The sequence below is a fragment of the Syngnathus scovelli genome, chromosome 1 (assembly GCF_024217435.2).
Source record: "Syngnathus scovelli strain Florida chromosome 1, RoL_Ssco_1.2, whole genome shotgun sequence".
Lineage (NCBI taxonomy): Eukaryota > Metazoa > Chordata > Actinopteri > Syngnathiformes > Syngnathidae > Syngnathus > Syngnathus scovelli.
The window spans coordinates 8735656-8756600 of NC_090847.1; the positions used below are offsets into that span (position 1 = coordinate 8735656).

General features: G+C 40.6%; 2 protein-coding genes and 1 long non-coding RNA gene across 10 annotated transcripts in view; 2 read left to right on the forward strand and 1 right to left on the reverse strand.

The window, feature by feature from the left end:
- The window catches only part of flrt1b (fibronectin leucine rich transmembrane protein 1b), a 41781-nt gene extending 31062 nt beyond the window's left edge, over nucleotides 1–10719 (forward strand). For all 4 annotated transcript variants that reach the window (XM_068652043.1, XM_068652029.1, XM_068652033.1 and 1 more), the window contains 2 exons: nucleotides 2085–2906; nucleotides 5555–10719. In XM_068652043.1, the coding sequence (XP_068508144.1) occupies nucleotides 5570–7771 (2202 nt within the window). In that variant the 5' untranslated portion in view covers nucleotides 2085–2906; nucleotides 5555–5569 and the 3' untranslated portion in view covers nucleotides 7772–10719. The remainder of the gene's footprint in view (nucleotides 1–2084; nucleotides 2907–5554) is intronic.
- Nucleotides 1–20945, reverse strand: part of macrod1 (mono-ADP ribosylhydrolase 1) — a 159417-nt gene that overhangs the window by 120836 nt on the left and 17636 nt on the right. The gene's annotated exons all lie outside the window — the stretch shown is intronic.
- Nucleotides 15553–19071, forward strand: LOC125978911 (uncharacterized). The gene is made up of 3 exons (XR_007485157.2): nucleotides 15553–17153; nucleotides 17517–17600; nucleotides 18754–19071. It is a non-coding gene; the product is annotated as an uncharacterized lncRNA (long non-coding RNA).

The window sequence follows — 20945 nt, forward strand, 5'->3', positions numbered from 1 at the left end:
TATTCTGGGCTCCGGCATTTCTGTGAAGAGTTTACATGTTCTCCCCACTTCATCTCACATTTCAAACATGTTTCTTGATTTAAATGAAGGATCTAAATGGTCCACCATTATTAATACAGTTTCAGGAAGACATAGAGGTATGTTGTAGATTAGGGTTCTCAGAGTAATTTTTGCTTTATTTATCATATTTATGGACCTTTAGAGGGCCCTTGTGCCTAATCAGAGGCCAGTAAACGCTGTCTTCCTCAGCACATTTTGCATATCATTAACCTACCACACCACAGTACCCCTAAAGAATACCCAAAGGTGGACTTCTTCTACAAGGGGAAAACTCATCAGATTGGTTGTCTGTTCATCCTAACAACGAGAGGATCAAGTCCGAACTGCACAACCTTTGGTATTTTCAATTTTTGAAATTTTGGCCTCTAAAGTACATCGGGAGACCGAGTTGTTCGAAGTATTGATTTGGATGATTGATGGCTGGACAACTTGGATGGTTTTGACAGTTTGTAATGCACAAGGGGTGCAAAACACAAAGCTCCATCTGTGATTATTGACATCGTCTCATGACTCCAAATCCAGTCAACAAGTGGACGTGCTTTGCAGCCATCCGTAGTTCCGCATTCCGTTTCAGGTCGAGCGGTTTTCCTTACACATGTTCACAATGCTCTGTGCACACAATATAAATCAGTCGTCACAAATGAGACCTCGCCCCAGGGTTGTTTTATAAAAAGAACAATTCACCACATCACACACAACTTGAACTGTCACTCTAAACAGTGCCACTTTTTTCAACCAGTTAGGTTTAAGGATAAAAATATCAATATCAGATATACGTAAGGCCGCTGACCAAGTTCCTCTAAGCATTTGGCTCCCATGAAAACGAGAACAGCTTTATTTGTCTCTATTTGTGTTTAAGCAAACAGCACGATAATGTCCCAGTTGGTTATGTAGTCTACTTATTCCGGGATGGAGTGAAAAAGCGAGTGAACGCAGCGGAGCAGTTAATGGCCTTGATGAGTTTGTCTCTGTACACTCTGTATTCCTGATGAGGACTTTTGTCTTGCTCCAGCCAGTCTTCACCTGGGAGCTTGATTTTGCACTCAAGGTACAAACACTTAGCAGGTGGTGCTTAATGAAAGCTCTATTGCTTTGTTTAAATAATAATAAAAAAAATAAATCTATGCACAGCTATAAAGCAAGGTTTCCTTAATGGGATATGTATGCTCACTGGGAATTAAGCGCTGCATAGATCAAGGGTTGACCTTCAGGAAGTATTTCCACAATGTACTTTATTTCTACTTTCACTACATAATCAGAGGGTGATAATTATGTTGCATATTGTTTTAGGATGGAAACTTGGTAACATTTTTTGTTTTCTCTTGTTGTCCTCATTTACCGTGGCAACTAATTTCTTGAGTGATAATATTTAACATATCTGACAAGAAAAGTAAAGAGTTAAATCGTGTTGGTTTTAAACCAGTTGAATATTGCATTAGTGCTTTTGCATTGTGAAAGGATGACGTTCTTCACTCAAAACCTAATTTGTGCAAGATACACTGCAATATTAGCAGCAAGTGACTGGCAGTGCAAGCAGGCATCACGACATTTAATGAGTGTCATGAGCCAGAAATATTGAAAGCTCCTGTGTCCAACAGTTTTAGTTTGATCTTCCCCTAAACTGCAGTTAATGAACTGGCCCGGAACCAATGCAAAAGGCTGACATTTATGCATCCTCATCACACAGCCGCGTCTCACTAATTAAATTGGATTCACTCAGACTTTCGCTTGGTTGCTTTGTGTTCAGGCTGAACACAAGACTTCAAATAATGTTTTCACTCTTGTTTGTAGTATTTTTAAGAAGATATCAGGCTAAGAATAGGTATTTAATTGAATGATTGGGATTAACAAACCCTGATGTGAATGAGAACACTGAATCACTAATCCCGACTCTATCCTTCGTCCGTGTTGGAAAACAACGAACAATCAACATCAACTGCATTAGTTGTATGTGTGGAACGAGCTCTCGAACGTACGATTTCAAACAAGAAGTGTAAATAGCGTGTTCTTCTCTGTCCTTCCAGGGATCATAGCAAGCTGCTGAAGCAAGTGAAGTGCACCTTCAGCATACACAGAAGAACAATCCTAGCGACCGGCGGGAGACTCTTCGCCCTGGACTGGCCATCAAAGCCGTGAATAGAGTGGACTACTTTTAACAGCGAGGCTGTAGCTGAAAGGAAAGGAATTTAAAATAACATTTTGTGCGAGGCATCAAAAAATAATCTGTACATGGCTGAACTGAATTGAAACTCCTTCAAGAGGATTTTTCAGGACACTTATCGTTGCTTAGCTCACAAAGTAAAACCAGAGGACAACTTGAAAAGGGTGTGTGGTCCAACACAATTTTGTTTTTGCATGACCCACAGCTAACGCAAACATCCTGGAATGTCTTTGACTTCTGAGGACACTCGTGCCTAACACTGATCTTGGGACTGTCTGGCCAAACTGTCATCTTTTGGTGTTAGAGGAGTGTTTTCTGAATTAGGCCTCTGGACGCTTGGTGAAGATGACATGAGTTGGCAGGCCTAACAACCCTCTTATTCACAGATACAGTGAGAGAGCCTGGCAGTAAAAAAACACAGCACACAAATGTGGTGGCCCTAAGCCATGCTGGTGTTGCTACTGGAGCCCTGCAGTAAAGACTATCATTATCCCTATCATCATTTGTCCACGCTGAGGAACATCCCATTTCCCCAAGGAACTAAACTATACATCTAAACAACTCCAGGAAGACGGAGCGCAGAGACAGACAGTGGCATCCTTAGTCGCTCAAACTAATCTCCTTTCAACCATTTCCTCAACGAGAAACACGACTGCGGCAGAAGTGAAAGGCACAGACTGAACAGGTTAGCAAGCCCCAAGCAATCATACCTAAGGTCGATAAGACCTCTTACATTCTGTGTCATCCTCTTACACACATGCACACACACGCACGCACACACCACATCTTGCGTCCAACGATCTGAAAACTGAAAAAAGGTTTTATCTAAGAAGTGACTTCATCCATCCACTTTGTAACTGGGATGTTGCCATCACTAACAGTTAGACATTTGGACAATTTTCTCCAATAAACATACAATACACCTTGAAACTGGAGGAAATACAGATAAATGAAGGGATGTGAGAAAAACAGAAAAGTAAGACAGATGAAGGCAAAAAATAAGGAGATAAAATCCTATTCGTTTATTCTCTAAGGAGCTCTTGAATGGTCCAATCACAACAAATTATTAATAGCGTATTGACATGGAACCAAGTACGTGTCATCTGCAAAAAAAAAAAAAAAAGTGAACCACTTCATTTATCAAGTTCTTCAGATAAATTAGGGAAATGAAACTAAAGGAGAGATTATAGCTGGGCCAAATATATAAACGAGTTGACTGATTGAATCTGAGTATGTGTGGCCAATTCAACCGACAAAGGGCGACACATGAGAAATATGCCAGAGGTAGAAATGGATTGGAGCGGGCAAATGAAAACAGATTTGCTGTGAAAGAAAAAAATGTGTAAATAGCATAATTCCTAGGGTCATTTTTGGGATGTGAAAGGGAAAGAAAGTAAAGCTCAAAAAGGAGAAGCGTTATAGTGTTGTATAAGCTTATTGATATTCGTAGACCGTTCCCAATGTCTGTATACCTTGAGAGTCTCTTTTGTGCCGATATTTTCCTTTTAAATGCTGGCAACGCTTAGAATGCTAAAATGGAAACATGAAATTACGTTTGGAAGGGGGAAAAAAAGGAGCAGAAAAAAAAAACTATTGGGTCAATACCAAACTACCCAGCATACAGACTGTTCTTTTTTTTTGGTTATTGCGTACCAACTTCCGTCAAAAGTAATGGTGGTTGATTTTTTTTTTTACAAAAAGGAGCACAAATGGGCACAACGACCGGGGCGGGGCTACATCACTCTGGCCACCCCATATCCAGGGGGACATTTGTGACCAACTTTTCTGCCATTTTCACATGGATGCAGTACGACATTATCTAGTTAATTAAGCTCAGCAGAAAATTGGGTTTCAGACTCAAGCCTGCTTATTTTTATAATAATAAGGCTTTTTGTCTTGCTTTTCTTTACTACCATTGCCTCTCTCCACCTGTGACTGACAGAGCAGCTTTCCATCCGTCTCCTTTCCTCATTTTAATTTGTCCCTTCTCCTCCTCGACAAATCCCCAAGCCTTTCGGTCCGTTCTATTGTTGCCATGTCTTGTTCACTTTGCATGGATTTTGACTGCAGCTAAGGGGCTAGTTTGCATCTAGCAAGTTGGAGTTTGTATCCTCGCGCATGCACATGGGCGCATTTGCACAGAGAGGAAAGGAAAAAAATACTTGCCTTGAGAGGATTTGTTTGTCAAATGTGCTGTCAAATCATGGCAGGAAAAAAAATATAGCCACAGGCAAAAGAAAAAGAAGGGAATCAAATGAGTCGAGGCCACAGTGTAATCAACACAAATTTCACCACTGTGCGTTATTCAAGTACTAAAAATAGTTCACTCACAGCGAGTGAAATTGAGAGCCGACAATTATTTGTTTGTTTTCATGTTAAATATATTGGTGCATACTGGCACACAAGTAAATACAAATATAGGCAGTTGGAGAAAGATTCTACCCTCTAAATTTCAGGAAATTTCAAGCCTGAATAATTCAAAGACATTTCACAAACAATAGAAAAACTAAGACAAGATGTGCATTAAGGATGCCGGCTTTTATTGAGACAATGGTTTGTGAGTGCTTTATGATTACTTCTTTAGTATGTGTGGGCATTTCTCCAAGTATGAAGGGATTCAGCATTTCGATTGCTTCATTTCATCGCGGGCTTTAATGCAGCGCTGTCACACCGAGGTTATTACGCCTGTTGTCTTCACAGCTATCAACAGAAATGTGTGCAATTAATGGGATTTCCTACTCCCAATCATTTTGCCATTTTAGTTTCATGTCAGTCACTCCATTTCAGTTAATCTCTGTCACTGTCCAATTTTCTCCATCCCTGTCATCCATTTGGTTTCCCTGATTCTCGTAATCTTCTTCAGCCAATCACTCCACCACACAGTTCTCTCTGCGTTAAATTGCCCATTTGTCTTGTGCTCGGTTGTGCTGACCCAAATAATAATGGACAGGCTCTCCAAAGTATGTTTCACGATTCAATCACCAGATCTACTGAAGTAAGAGGAAAAACTTTGCATTTAGTAACAGTTGACCGCATTCACGTCAAGCGGTTCAAGAGTGAAAGGCAAATCATGGGCTAAAAACGTCTATTCTTGATCGTGTTTTGGCTGTTAAGATGCGTACAAGTCTCTTTTTAGGTCACTGAAAATGCTATTCGGAGAGGTTTCCGTTGAATTGGGATTGTATTTTCATTCGTAAACTTTACGTTTTACACACTGCGTGAAGCAATGAGCAAGAAATCGGCTTTGCGCGAACATAATATAGTAAATACAGTCCACTCCTCACTGAGCTTTGGCAGTAGTTTTAAAAAAGTTTCTTTTGTTTCCCCCATCAGGAGCTGAGCACCAACATGGCAACTGAAAGTCTTGCGGAGCTTCGCGATTGGCTCTTCCTGCTCCTGCTATGCCTCACCTTATTGGCTGAGGTGCTGGAACTGGCAGCAGCCGCAATCGCCTTGGAGACGGGTGAGGGAGAGGAAGGAATTGTCTGTCCCTCAGTCTGCCGTTGCGATGAGGGTTTTGTCTACTGCAACGACCGCGGACTCAGTCTAATTCCTCCTCTACCGTTGACGGCTGCCATCCTCTACCTGCAAAGCAACCGACTGAGTAATGCCGGCCTGCCTCCGTCACTGGAGCGCAGCACTTCCATACGAGTGATTTACCTGTATGCTAACCAGTTGGATGAATTCCCTATACACCTTCCACCTTCATTACGAGAGCTGCATTTGCAGGATAACAACATACGAACGTTACCACGCTCATCTTTAGCCAAGTTACCACTACTGGAGCGTCTACACTTGGATGATAATTCAATATCTACAGTTAGCATCCAGGAGCGCGCTTTCTCTGGGACTCCACGGCTCAGACTGCTGTTTCTCTCTCGGAACCACTTGTCAAGCATCCCTGCGGGATTGCCTGCATCCTTGGAGGAGCTGCGATTAGACGACAACCGAATCAACACCATCCCCACACATGCCTTCCGAGGGCTCTCCTCCTTACGTCGCTTAGTCCTGGACGGGAACCTGCTAGCCAACACACGCATTGCAGATGACACCTTTTCCCGCCTTTCCAATCTGACAGAGCTATCACTAGTCCGAAATGCCATGCAGTCTCCACCGGTCAACCTACCGTCATCGCATCTCATTCGACTCCATTTACAGGACAACGGGATGACTCACATACCGCGAGGGGCTCTGGACGGAATGCGACGGCTACAGAAGCTAGACCTATCGGGAAACAATCTGACTAGTCTCCCTCGGGGGCTTTTCAAGGACGCAGATAGTTTGGAGTTGCTGCTGCTACGAGGAAACCCCTGGTACTGTAGTTGCAGCCTTCGCTGGCTCCATGCATGGCTTCATAGCTGGGGCTCTGCTGTAACAGTCAGGGGTTTGACCTGTCAGGGACCTGAGGCAGTGAAGGGCCAGTCTCTTAAAGACCTTACCTATCTAATGGAACAGTGTGAAGGACCTCCAGCTGGTCCGGCCACTGGTGTTGGGGTAAACCCATCAGAAAAGAACGGAGGAGGTGATGACAGCGTTGGAGGGGACGGGAAAGCTGTGGGCTCAGTTCCCTATGGCAGCACCACCACTAACTCTTTGCTGGTCCCCACGCAAGGTTCCCTCTTCACACTCCGAGCTAAGCGGCCGGGCCTAGTTATGCCTCTGCCTGCAGGGGGAGAGGGGCATGTAACCGGAGGAGCCCTGGAGTTGACTGTGAAAGCTCTATCTGCGGACAGCGTTCTGGTCAGCTGGTTGTGCCCACAGCCGGCGCCCTCGTTCCGTTTGTCATGGCTGAGGTTAGGTACCAGTGCGGCACTCGGTTCTATCACAGAGACTCTTGTTCCTGGAGAGAGAAGGCAGTACCATCTTACCCAACTCACACCCCGTTCACATTACCTCATTTGCCTGCTGCCATTACGACAGGAGACCTTTCTCGGCTCCAACATGGGGACGGCTCGCGTTGGCAGTGTTGAAACGAACAATAAAGATTCTACTCCGGCCTGTGCTCAGATAGAAACTGGAGAGGCCGTGGTGAACTCCAGGGGAGAGGGGTCGGATAAGGACACACAAGACTCTGAGCTATCAGCCTTGCCATTGGCAGGGATCATTGGGGGAGCCACGGCGTTAGTAAGCCTACTACTCATCTTTGGTATTTTTTGCTGGTATGGACAAAGAACAAGTTACAAGTCAGGGGACTCTCATTCATACAACAGAGGCCGAGGAGCAAAAAATTACGATGACTATGTAGAGTCGGGCACCAAGAAAGACAATTCTATCTTAGAGATCAGAGCCCCTCCAGCAGGGTTTCAGATGACAGCCATGGCTCACCAGCCACTGCAGCCCAAGCTGGAGGATGTCACCTACATCCACACCATATTCCCCTCTTCTTCTTCTTCTTCTTCCCATGCAAACGGGACGTACAGGAGCAACCACAGAGCCGGCAGCCTCAATGGCACCATTCTTAGCCAAACCAGCCAACATCATGTCACTTATGGTACCAACCGTGGCTACAGAGAGGGCGGTATCCCCGACATAGATTATGCCTACACGTGATGAAACAGGGCCGCACTCCTGAGCCTTGAATGCCTGGCGCCATTTTACGATGACGACCCTGTGGCCACTGGCCATCTTGTCCTTGGTTTCCAAAGTACCCTTTGTGCCTCAGCTGGTTCAAGCCTGATATGTTTGCTAAGTAGAAGAGCCTGTTTTCAGCCATGTGGATTTGGATATTGCTATTGCGTGACAGAAGTAATTGTCCTGCTATACTGTACTCTACTTCTGTAACACATTACAGTGGGCCCTTCTTTCAGTGCTATTTATATATGGTTGGATTTTTCTCTTTTGGCTATCTGTGTCTTTCAAAATTGCTGTTCTTCATACACAGTAACTTATTTGAGGTTGATATACTAGGCTTAGGTGATGTAGAAGGAGATATATTTATACTACGCAGGAAAGCCAATTAATGTGTATATAGATAGCTCCCGTATCTTCCGATCAACCGTACGCTCTTTGCTGTGTCGATGACGGGATGACAGAGGAAGAAGTTGATGGCTGTTATAATCCACTGATGACAGTAAATCGTGGTTGACATGAAAATACTTGTTCCAAGCGCCCCCTCCTTTACCCTGGATTACTTCACCCAATTTAATTGTTCCTCCTTCCTGCCTCTTTGTATTTATCCGAGGTGCTTTCATTTCTCTCATGTCTTTTGTGGTGCCGTGAGTAGAGGACGACTTTGTTCTCGCCAAAGGAGCTGACAGCAGTGATAACGGTTCTGACAAAGACATGAGACACAAACCACCACATGGGGAGACTAATGAGTGCGGGAGAGAGAGCAAGAGGAGAGGGAGAGAGCCATTGTGATGGATGGATGGATGGATGGATGGATGGATGGATGGATGGATGGATGGATGGATGGATGGATGGATGGATGGATGGATGGATGGATGGATGGATGGATGGATGGATGGATGGATGGATGGATGGATGGATGGATGGATGGATGGATGGATGGATGGATGGATGGATGGATGGATGGATGGAAAGAGCAAACATGAGGAAGAAGAGAGAGTGAAGGCTGATGTTTTAGGAATGCGATTGAAAGAATTGTGGTGGTTTAAGTAGGAGCAGTAACAATATAGAGGAAGAAGACAAGTTAAAAAGATTCTGGAACAATGCAAGTGTAGTTAAAACATGGCTAGACATCTGGAGAAAGGTGACATACATCAGAATCTCACCCCATCAATGTGACTACTGCACACCAAAAAGTCAAGTTCTCCAAATTATTCTGAGGACAATTAGTTTCGGTTCACAGTGGACTTCTTGTTCCTAGAATGAAATGAGATGCTAAATACAGATATTTTCAAGGACATGACATTATAGTATATGGTAAAATAACCAACATGTGAAGAAAGGTTATTTTGTCTTCCATTCTGAAAATGAGGAAGAAATATAGCAGCAGTCTAATTTCTATGATTTCTCAATATTAACTCATTCTCACTAATGATGAAAAAGAAACCAACTCCTGCATCTGAGAACCTTAATTTAGTAACTCAAATTAGCCGACTGAGACTGGTTTAAATAACGGCAACGTTTTATGGCCTCATAATATTCTGATGGGAATGGAAACTACAGTGTTGTAATTACAATGGCAAAAATGACTCATTAACATTATAATGAACCGTGACGTCTAAACTTAAACTACGGTGTATTTATACTGCCATAGACAAATGTCAAATTAAATCAAATTCTGGGTAAATTTATGGATATTGAACAGTTATACGGCCATACACAAAATTCATTTTTTTGTCTGTTACATTCAATCTCACAACTGACAATTGCTCAAAATGGTACAAAGTAGTATGTGGGCCACACTCAAAATAAAAAAAACAAACTATAATTGGAAGGTAAAAGTTAACCAGTTATCAGTTAACATTTGTAATATTTTTTAACCTGTTAAAATCACCCCTCATTGGAAGATTATATCTTAAACAATGACAACAATCTCGTAGGATTCCTTTAAATTATTTTTTGTAGGGATGTTTGATACCTCTTTTTTTTCAGACCGATACCAGTATGAGTATTCACTTTTTTAATACTCACTGATACCGAGTACCATTACCTCACCTATTTTTTTTATAGATATACAATTTCATTCAACACAATGATGGCAAAAATATTGGCAAAAACCTTTCTGAACCAAATAATGATTCGCCGATATAGCTGCAGAGTGCCCACTACAGCGGTGGAGGACTAAATAACTTAAGTATAAGTAACCCAATACCATTATCGGCTCTTATCATCGGTACCCTCCCATCCCTACATTTCTGTGTGGTCCTACAACTCCTTTGCGCAAATGCAAAATTGAAAAGGTTCCACAATTGCATATGATCTGATGCATGTGTCCACTCTAGTTAAAACGACTTTATAACACTTACTTAAGATGTAATAAAATATAGATAAAAATTAAACAATTGCTGATTGTTTTGACCGAGCGGATATTTCAGTTGCCATCTTGTGTGAGATGAACTAGCTGGAAAGATGCAGTTGACTCAGGGTCTATCGTCCAGTTTCGGTAGCCTTCATGCAGCAAAGACACACGAAGGGATGTTTTGATAACAGGGACAACAGGCTGACCGCCACACTGTGCACTTCAACATACACCACAAGACAGCTGGGAGGGCACCAAGTGCTTTCCAAATGCCCCCGCCGGTATATTCTAAGGGAGGAAGAACAGTTGGGTAGAGATATTGGCAAAGCTACTGTGTTGTTTTAATTTATTTTTTTAATGTCTGCACTTGTTTTGAGGTTTCTGTTTAATAGCACTGAGGCTACCTTTCACTCTGTAGAAATCCTTATTCCTTGAAAAAAAAAAAAAAATGTCACCCTCAGATGTGATGATGAGAACGCTGTTATGTATAAAAATGGGTGCAAAATTTTACTCCAGTTATTGGTCTGTTGTCTTCTTTTCTACATGAATGAATAAAGGCTGAATAAAAAGAGCGGTCTTTCTAAGAGTTATCTTTGAATGTATGACATACATGTGTGGGAGGAGTGTCATTAAAACCAAGAGAAGGCTCCATATATCACTTGATTGCCTAAAGGGGAAAAAAAATGAAAATGATTATGATTATTATATGATTTGTGATGAGAAGAAGACCTCATTATATCGCACAATGCATCAGCAGATACATGCGGCCAACCAGTTTGGAAGAAAACCACAAAACAAGCAGACATATCCATCTTCATCCTGACACATTTGTGCGTCCAAGCACACTAGAAAGTTGCAAGTGTGCATTTGTTCAGATGCGCTTACAATCCTGACTAAAAACGTTGGGGAGTATTCAAACGAGTGCTAATGCTTGCTTGTTGAATGGATCGATGTGAGAGGCATATGAGTGTATTTTAGTGTGAGTGCTTGTGATAGGCGTGTCTGGATGGGAAATATGGTGTGTTACCTGAGGATGCAGATTAAACACAAGAATTGAATTGACACCAACTGAGACTCCAAGCTAAAGCATTTCCAAGCATAAATGCACTGCTTCTAAAATGTCTACACACCCCTGCTCAAATCCAAAGAAATGAGACCCAGATAAATAATTTCAAACCTTTTTCCATCTTTATGACTTGTGCAACTTATTCAATCATAATAAGTTTTTATTTTGTTTTGACTTTTGTTTTTTTAAACCCAATAATTGGTTTTGGAGTGGGCTTGTTAGTAGGGTTTTCTTTATGCAGAAAATCTGTTCTTATTTGTTTCAGCTTTTTAATAGTAAGGAATAATTGTCAAGTGCAAAATAAAAAAAAAAAGGCAAATTAAAGGGACAATGTGTGAAATGTTGTGCCATCTAGTGCAATTTGAAGCCCGCACACTACGATGCCTCACAGAGACCACACATTGCATTAAATGAACATACTATACAGCTCAGTTAATACCACACTGAATATACATTAAAAGCAGCGGGTAAGGGCAACTCCTGTTCCTCCCAACCTAAGTAAGTAAAAATGAAATTAAATGTTTTTCTTTCCTAAAAATCCGTTCACATACCAAAGTGTAGCATCCAAAGACCCGCGCTAATTGTGGTGGTGGTGGGGGGCAAATGCTGTGTGTGTGTATGAGCACGATGGCGAGAGGCAGGCCGTCTCTTTAACGGTCTTGATTCCCTTTGTAAGTCAACGGGTGTTCAGCATTCTGCGGGATTTAGCACAGATGCTCGTGAACCCCTACCCCAGATGGCGGAGGCAAAAACAGATTGCGAGGATGTGAGGACTTGCGGTAGTGGCCATCATTAATGATGCTGGAGGCTCTGCAAAGACATCGGCAACGGTACACCTCCAGCAGGACGAGGTCTTGCCTTTCAGTGGGTGTTGTTTGCTTGCTTTGGGGTTAATGGACCGTGAAGCCGCACTTGGATTCTATGGCAGCTGAGCAGAAGGTCATGTCGCACGAATAAGGAGAATGGCCTTTAAAAACTCTGGAGAGGATGGAGTCTTTTTAACAGCACAAGCCAGGGTGTTAATGGTTGAGGCAGGGTCATAAGCCAGAGGTGCACTCAGCATTCTGATGTTTAGGAATCACAGATGCGCCACCAATGATAAATATCGTATTAATGCCTCTTACTAGCTTCTAAGTTATCATTTCTATCAGTTTACTTTTATTGGGGTGGGTCTGTTTCGAGGCTTCATCATTTGTTTATTGGCCATTTTCATATAATTAGATCAATAACAGTAAAAACTTACCGCACTAAATTTCCTTTTTTTTACTGATATGCAAATTATTGGAAGTCGTTTTCATTCAAATGGTAATAATCACTTTCAAGAAAAAATATATTCTGAAGTAATATTTGTCAAATGTTTAATGTCAAAATGTCTTTACCGTTATGTCCCAAGTTAGGTTTCATGATTTGAAACCTGTTTTCAGAATTTCCTATTTGTTTTTTAATGTATTACATTTTTTTACTATTACTTAATATGCCTCATCCATGAAAACTAGCACTGTTTTCTTTTTTATTGTTCTTTTACAAATGGTCCGTCTTTGACATTCAGCTTTGCATTTTGCATTCACACGATAGCTGACAGCAAAACAAATGGAAAGAAACGTATGAAATTGTGAAAGTGTCATGAATACCATTATTACAATTGTGTAAAGACAAGTGTAATAGGTTTAATGAGTAATCAGGATCCAATGTTTGAAGGATAAAACATGGAAATTGCGCTACTCACAGGATTTTTAAGAAGTTATTTTAATTTACAATTACGCGAGAACCATATTTCAGTGTGCCACCACAATTTGCTCTGCCAGTGAGTATTGCAATTTCTAAGATTTTTAAATCATCAATAACTTTTTGAAAGTACTGTTTTAAGCATGCTGTTTCAGAATTGGAAAGCTGTACACATAAAACCAAAGTGGCGTTAAGAAAAATAGCTACATTAGGTTTTTTGTGTTGTGTCTATTCTTGAACGAATAATGACAAATATATGGCGAGGATCAATAAACACCTGCAATATCTAACCAAAGCACACATTTTACATGTAGGGATAGAACTCAAAAAACACTTTTTTTTTTTTTTTTTTTTAAGAACCAATGATTTGGCTAATCGATTCCTCTTGAGTTTTAAATGAGTGATGACATGATGACACACACAAGAAAAGTAGTTTAGTTTTGAATTTTTTTCCAGGATGGCATCAGAAGCTCTCCGAAATTTGTATTTTAAGCTTTTCTTGCCATTTCCAGTGAGAATCTGCGCATTGAAAATCCTACTTAAGATGTTCAGAGGCTAATATCCCATCAGGCCTGGTTCTAATTGCTTGAGCTTAATAAGAATCTTTGTGCATTTGTCACTCGGCTCTTGACTTCCATTAGCAGTCTGCGACACACTGTGGCCTCTCCACCAAAAGGTTGAGGACCCAGGTGAGGGGTAGGTATCTATGACAACCTCTGCATTTCAGAGAAGACAGTTTCAAATAACCGTAATCTTCCTATCCAGCCATGACGGTGATGTAGAGTACAATCAATATTGCATCTTTTCTGTGTTCTATATGCAAACTGTACGCTCATGCGGGTTAAGTGCAATTTTTCCGCTGTGTTGCAGGAGAAGCGTCTACTCTTTCCCACAATGACCTGAGATCATTATTGAGATATATAGTACATCACTTAGTAGGTCATTCATTCAAATTTAAATACACTGCAAGAGTGAAAAGAGGGTTGAGTGATTGACACACAGCATGTAGTGAAACCTCTGAGGTCCTTGGATTCAATCACATTTTTGAAACATTTTTTTCCCACAGAAAGAGATAAATGATTTCATTGAATATTGCACCTATGCATTCCAAGCATAACTTAAATCAGCTCTACAGTACAGTTCAGTTCTGAGAAGCATTTTTACTTTTCATTTTCTTAAATGTCATTTAAGTGTATAAAAAAAAAACACTATCAAAAACAGTAGCAAAGACTTCACGCAACTCACTTAACAATGCACACACATTTGATGGGACAGTGACCTGTACTGCTTTTGTCATGAACGTTACTTTCCTTCATGATGTCATTGTCATATTTTATTTTGTTGGCATCGCTCGTGCCCTTCTGTGGTGGCATCACCCGAAAATAACTATAATATTAATAATTAATCTTATTATTACTATTCTGACAACATCCATATAAATTGTCAAAGTGTGTGAGTGTGTGTGTACGTGCGTGGGTGCAATTGAAGATAATGAAATAGAATTTCTGTTATTTGCTTCTTGAAAACAACACAAATATTGCTCTGGGAGAGTGTTGGCGGAGGAGCTTGATTGGCGACGTGTTTATGTGGCTTAAAAATGCTTTTATTCTCTGTAAACAAGAGCGCTCACTTATTTTCCACTCTCTGGAATCTGCTTCCAATAGTAGGAGATGGCCAAAAGCTGTCAGGAACGAGCCAGCAAGATCCAGCATGCGAGGTGGAATGGCACACTGCGCGGGACAAATCCGACAAGCCAATTTCACCATGGCAAGAAACATGATGTCCTTAATTCTTTGGATATTTTAATGAAAACATTTCAAGAGGCCTGGGCACTGTTTCAAATAGTATGTGTGTTAGGGGGGCATAATATGTCTTCTTAAGGCACTTAAATTTTGACAGTATTACAGCTATATTTTACAATCAGCATCTATTGTATTTTAGCAAGTAATATACCACATTGGCCCGAATATAAGACGGTGTTTTTTGCATTGAAATAAGACTGAAAAAGTGGGGGTCGTCTTACATTCGGGGTCTAGACATTATACCCATTCACAACGCTAGATGGCGCCAGATATCTTCAAAGCGAATGCTGAACTTAACTCCCCAGGCCAAAGCGAACCCCTGTCACGAAGAATAAAAATAAAAATAGCGGTAGCAGTTTGCATTATTTTATTGCAATGTTTTTCCTTATTCGGATTTGTTTCAAGACTACAGTTACAGTTAGACTTTACTTTGATGGTTAAAGCAGTTATTGCAATTTTGTTGGTTTATCACAGTAGATTGGTTTATTTACATTTCAAAAACTAGAAGCCATTAATTTACAAATGTGATTGCACTTTAGTTTACATTTCTAAATGTTCAGATATTAAGATGTGAAAGACAGTTTTTTCATCATTTGAATGAGGCAGAATAACATGCTTTTTCTCTCGAATTTATTGTTATACCGTATTTGCCGGTGTATTGGTCGACCTTTTTCGATCCAAAATCGACCGAAAAAAATCGACCTCGACTTATACACCGAGTCATAAAATTTAACTTCGTATTCATCGCGGTGCTTATAAAGTGCCGATCCGCTCGGCTTGGAGCTATTTCCGGCCTCCCGTTGGTGCCGGGCGGCGTGCGCGAGCTCGCCGGTCGCGATCTCCTCCGCGGTGCTTATAAACAGCCGCATGCGCACGGCCTCCCGGAATTTGAACACATTTCGTCAATAAATTTCGCATATTGAATTTTGAAGTTTAATATAATGCAACAATTGAGCTCGACTTATACAAAGGATATATCATAAAATCGTAAATTTCCGTCGAATTTTAGGGGGTCGACTTATACACCGAGTCGACCTGTACACCGGCAAATACGGTAATCATTTGTTTCAGATGTACTGTAATTATTTTCTGTATAAAAATTAAATTTGGTGTTCAAAAAGTCTTTTTTTCAAACTTGTGTCTTGAAAAAGAGGGGGTCGTCATATAATCAGGGTCGTCTTCTATTCGGGCGATTACAGTGCTTGTTAGGTTCCATTACTTTTGCACTGTCTCATGTGCTGCTGAAAGAAACATCTGACACTTGCAAAGCTGTATGTTCCACTGTGACTGTGCCCTGCAGGTGAAGGTGAAAAGTGGATTTTTCCTCATTTCTTTTACTATGAACAGTTTCCTGCTGCGGCCCAAAATGACAGCCAGAGTTCAACCGGCGGAAAAGACTTCAGTTGCAGCAGTGCAGCTTAAACAATGACACGAAGCGCGCTGCGAAGCTCCATAAAGCCGAGAGCAGCTGCACTCGGGCGATAATTCTCTCTGGGTGGGATTTTATACTGTCATTTAAGGGATTATTATGCAACTATTGATTACAGCCATTTCAATACAGGAGCTCATCTTAGCCCAGTGCAGTAAAATACATTTGAATAAATTCCAGTTGTGTTTGTTTTTGCAGCCACTTCACCTTGTCCGTGCTTAAAGAATTTGGAGTATAGGAGTGAAGCATCTTTGAGTGTTTGCATACGTTATGTTCCTCAAGCAAAAGGTCAATGTATTCCTGTCAATGTATGCGTTTACGTGGGCTTGAATGCATATATTTCACACATAAGCGTTTTCACACAGCATTACTTTAAAATGACAGTTTAGAGTCCATATTGACTGTAATTAAGGTATCTAATCCACAAAATAAAAGGCAGGAGGAAATAAGTGTGGTTAAAACCATTTTTTAAATAGGCAGGGGCAAAAAGAGAGAAATGCCATTTGATGCAATGTAAGAATAAAGGTGCAAGGACATTCCGAGCTAATGATACTACAACATATAAAGCAGTGATTTAAAACAGCACACATTGGCCAAAAAGGCACACACCCTAAGGAAAAGAAAAATCAATATTCAGCACACATGCTCAGATTTTCAAAAATCTAACTCTAATCCGTCTTGGAGCCCCAGTCTGCATTTGCAATCCCTTCATGAAGTCATCGTTGGAAAGTGGACAGAACCACGGCAAACAAACGAGAGACGGGTAAACAAGCGCACCTGTTCACCCCTTGAGCGACAGGGGACTGATGGTCCCCGAGGATCGACCGAGTTGCAAAACAAACAACTGATTCATTCTCTCTGCAAAGAGAGGAACGGCGAGCTACCTCGCAGCTATGAAGTGATCCAGCAACAAGAAAACATTAAGCCCTGGCCTGCGATCCTCTGAAGCAATACCCGGAGAGGACATCACAAGAATCAACAAGGTAGAGGGAAAATTAAAAAAAAAAAAAAAAAAAAAGTAAAGAAAGAAAGAAACAGGCTAACCTCTGGGGATTAGACGAACACCAACTGCATGAACAAGAATGGTGTCACTGCTTGAAGCCTCAGCAAGAAATTAGCCTCACATTCATGCCATAACTATGTCATTAAGATGCACTTTATGTATGAATCCCTGAGGAAATAAGACGTTAACTACAATCAAGACTCTAAAACAAGCAAATTGTATTGCCTCGTGTGGAACAAACAAAGGAATTTTACCTTTTCATATCTTATCATTCCCAATGTTAATTCTGTATATGTACAATATACTGCAAGTACCATACTACGTACTTTTATTTTGAATTTAGAATAGGCCCCAGCTCTCAGTGACCCCGAACATGATGAGCGGACAGAATAAGAAAAGGATGGCCGGAAAACAACTTTAGAATATGGTGAGATCTCAAACACTACAAACACAAAACAAGATGCATTAAGACAATTGTAAGCACAAAAGGATATCTGATGTCTCAGCGGGATGGTGGCAACCACACAACACCAGCTAGGATTCAAACTTTTATTTCCAGCGGAACCTCGCTCTAATCAGTGGTGGTGATATGCACAAAATTTTGTATCTCAATATTTATACAACAAACGAACAAAACAATAAGGATATTATTAGAGCAGTACTACTCGGAAACGTTACCAGTCCCTGTCGGTCGATGGCACCGCAGCACTGTTTACTGGTGCTGTGGCCAAATGTGACCGTTTCTGGAACTAACAGACTCAAATTTATATTTAGACACAAATCAAATTTTTTTAAGAAAACAACTGAAATAGTGGCTGGGTTCAGGCCAGATTTGCTCTTATTGAGTGAGACAGACTTGTGAGCACAATCTCTCGTACACAATATATAATTTTTGTGATACTATTGACTGCACGCATATTTTTCTAAATTGATGTTTGATTTTAATGCTTCTCATTTTAGGTTGTTGTTCATTTTTTGCATCTGCCCAAGGGACTGCCAATGAAAATGAGGTTAATTTAGCTAAACTGGGCCAATTTACATTGTACAATGTTGATTAATGTGTATTGTCCCTTTTAAATAAATAAATATTAAATATTAAATAGCTGCTTTAGAAGGGGGCTTTTGAGTAGACTGGACACTATTTCTGTTCGGTGAATTCAGGGTTTGTTGGTTCCGGTCCATTAAATCTCAGTTCCACTGTATATTTACGTGATTTTCATTGATCAACCCCATCAATCTGCACAGCATCAAAGTTTTTCTAAAATCCTTCTAAAACACCTTGATGGAGGCTAATGCAGTGAAGCCATCTCTTTTTTGTCCCCCAGTCGCCATTGAAATTGCAGCCGTTAAGCAAGGATACATATATGTAAGGCCACGGACAAGCAGTATAATAAAGTCATGCGGACACATATGAAGAATAATAGTAGTATTTTTCTGTATTGTGATATTGTCTGTCTACATGTAATATACAGTAGTATAAGTAATTGAGTTACTGGTCTGTACTCATTCAATATTACCATATTGAGAGTGACATTAGCTGGGAAATGGACTGAATTTTTTTTTTCTTTCTTTCTGCAAAGGCTAAAGAATCAGACGTGCTTTCATCTCCTTTCCACATGAACAATCTGTGAGCAAAGGCAATTTGGGAGAAGGGCGCACTGCAGGCGGTGGGCTCTGCGTTTGGACGTCTACTTCCACAGCTCTCAGCTTTCACTCATGCTCGGCTTACGGCCCAACTCAGCAGGGCTCCACTCTGGACTAGACTCAGCCCTTGTACTAAGGGCATATTGCGTTATCTCTCAAACACTGACACTTAGCAAAAGCTCATGTAGTACGAAAAATATTACGAAAGTAAAACTGCATAGTCAATTTCTTGAATAAAATCTTAACCCCTCTCATTCAGATGCTTCTTTCTCATGTGAGTCGCTGGCAGAAATGTGCGTATATCTTCAATTTCTTGAATAAAATCTTAACTCTCCACATTCAGATGCTTCCTTCTCTTGTGGCGCCTGCTGACGTCAAGAAGGAGTATCGCTACATATCCTGAGTATAAGGGATTCCGCAGACTTCAAGGCATAGCCGACAACGCAAACTTTAAAAAGCCACTCATAGTAGTAACCATCCTGGTCAATATCACCGTAACAAAATGCATGCTGTCAAAAGTTATTTTTGCAAATATTTTGGGGCGTCTGGAACGGATTGATTTTATTCACATTATCTTCAATGGGAACGGTTATTTTGGATTTTATGTCTGTTAGTCAGACATTCTGGAACGGATTGATTTTATTCACATTATTTTCTATAGGAACAGTTGTTTTGGATTTTATATATTTCAGTCAGACATTCTGGGACGGATCCACTGTACTCATAAACATTGGCACGCAAATGCTGCATCACCATCGAGTCAAATAATAAAAAAATAAAATAAAAACAGTTCTTTCTTGCTATAATTGATCAGTAAGTAATACTTACGGAGAAACCAATTAAAAAGATCCTAAAGCAACAATGCAAAAATAATACAGGCATATTACAGATCATTTTTAAGAAAAAAGATCTGGCTTGTGGTTTACAGCTCTTTTTCATTATAGGAAAAAGTAATGAAAATCAGCAAGTTCACTTTGGCATTATCCTGCTGACACAGACTAACACAGAAATCTAATTAGACGGAGCAGATGCAATATAGTTATCATGCTGATAAATGTGTTGACGGTGAAGAAAAAACAATTAAAGGATAAACATGTCTTTTTCTCGACATTATCAACCTCAGTTTATTTGTCAGTTCATTGGGGAGCCATTCATGATTTGTATTGTGCTTAAAACACAAAGAATTCATTGGAAAATAACTGCAAAAAATTGCTTTTTAAGTGCCAGCAATAAGGGAATTGTGGTTGGACAATGTCATGCATTGCTGCCGCAATGTTGTTGGGGGAGAAAAAAGCTCAACTGATGTTTTTAGTTGTTAGAGAGTGCAATTTTCCAAGAGGAAAGGTGAGAAAAAAGAAAATACATGTACTGCAGAAACTTTTAGATCTCATAATAATACAGCATTACTCAGCGTGGTATGGCACTGTTTGTATCTTCTAAATAATCATACTCAAGATAAATGTCAGAATATGCAGCTGCCATAGTGATTCCCACTGCGCTGAACTGCTACTTTGTGAACTTGCTTTCCCCCCCACCCAGTGTTAGCTAACCTCCAGAACTTTGTTGACAGCAAGCAGCATTATCATTCAGCTATGCAATCTCTGCTGGTTGTAAGCACATTAACAATGCATGAGTAACTGTATCTTTAAAAATACATAAAAACACACAAACATTTACAAAATGCTGACCGAGCGCTTTCATTTTCCTCGCAACCGCACAACAATGCGACAATGTATATGCCTGCGCGCAGATAAATAGATGACATGACTCGATCTTGCAGGAACAAATGTGATTGAGGCATCCTTTGAATCCCAATAAATAAAAATAAACTTGCCCTCATTGGTTTGAATGGCAAGCAACACACCTGGACGTATTTTGCTTTCACTTTAGTTGATGAGCACAGCGCCCTGGGGAGAGGGATAAATAATCCTCTTTAATCACAGCACGGCATGTTAAGAGAGAAGATTAAACCAAAGATGTGTCTTTGTGTGGGTGCTTAAAAGAGATGTACGTATTTCGGGGGACTACTAAACATCCATCCATCCATCTATTATGCGCATGAATTAAAACATCCCGGCACAGGTTGAATGGAAGCCATTTAATGTGTGTATAAAAATGGCTGGATATG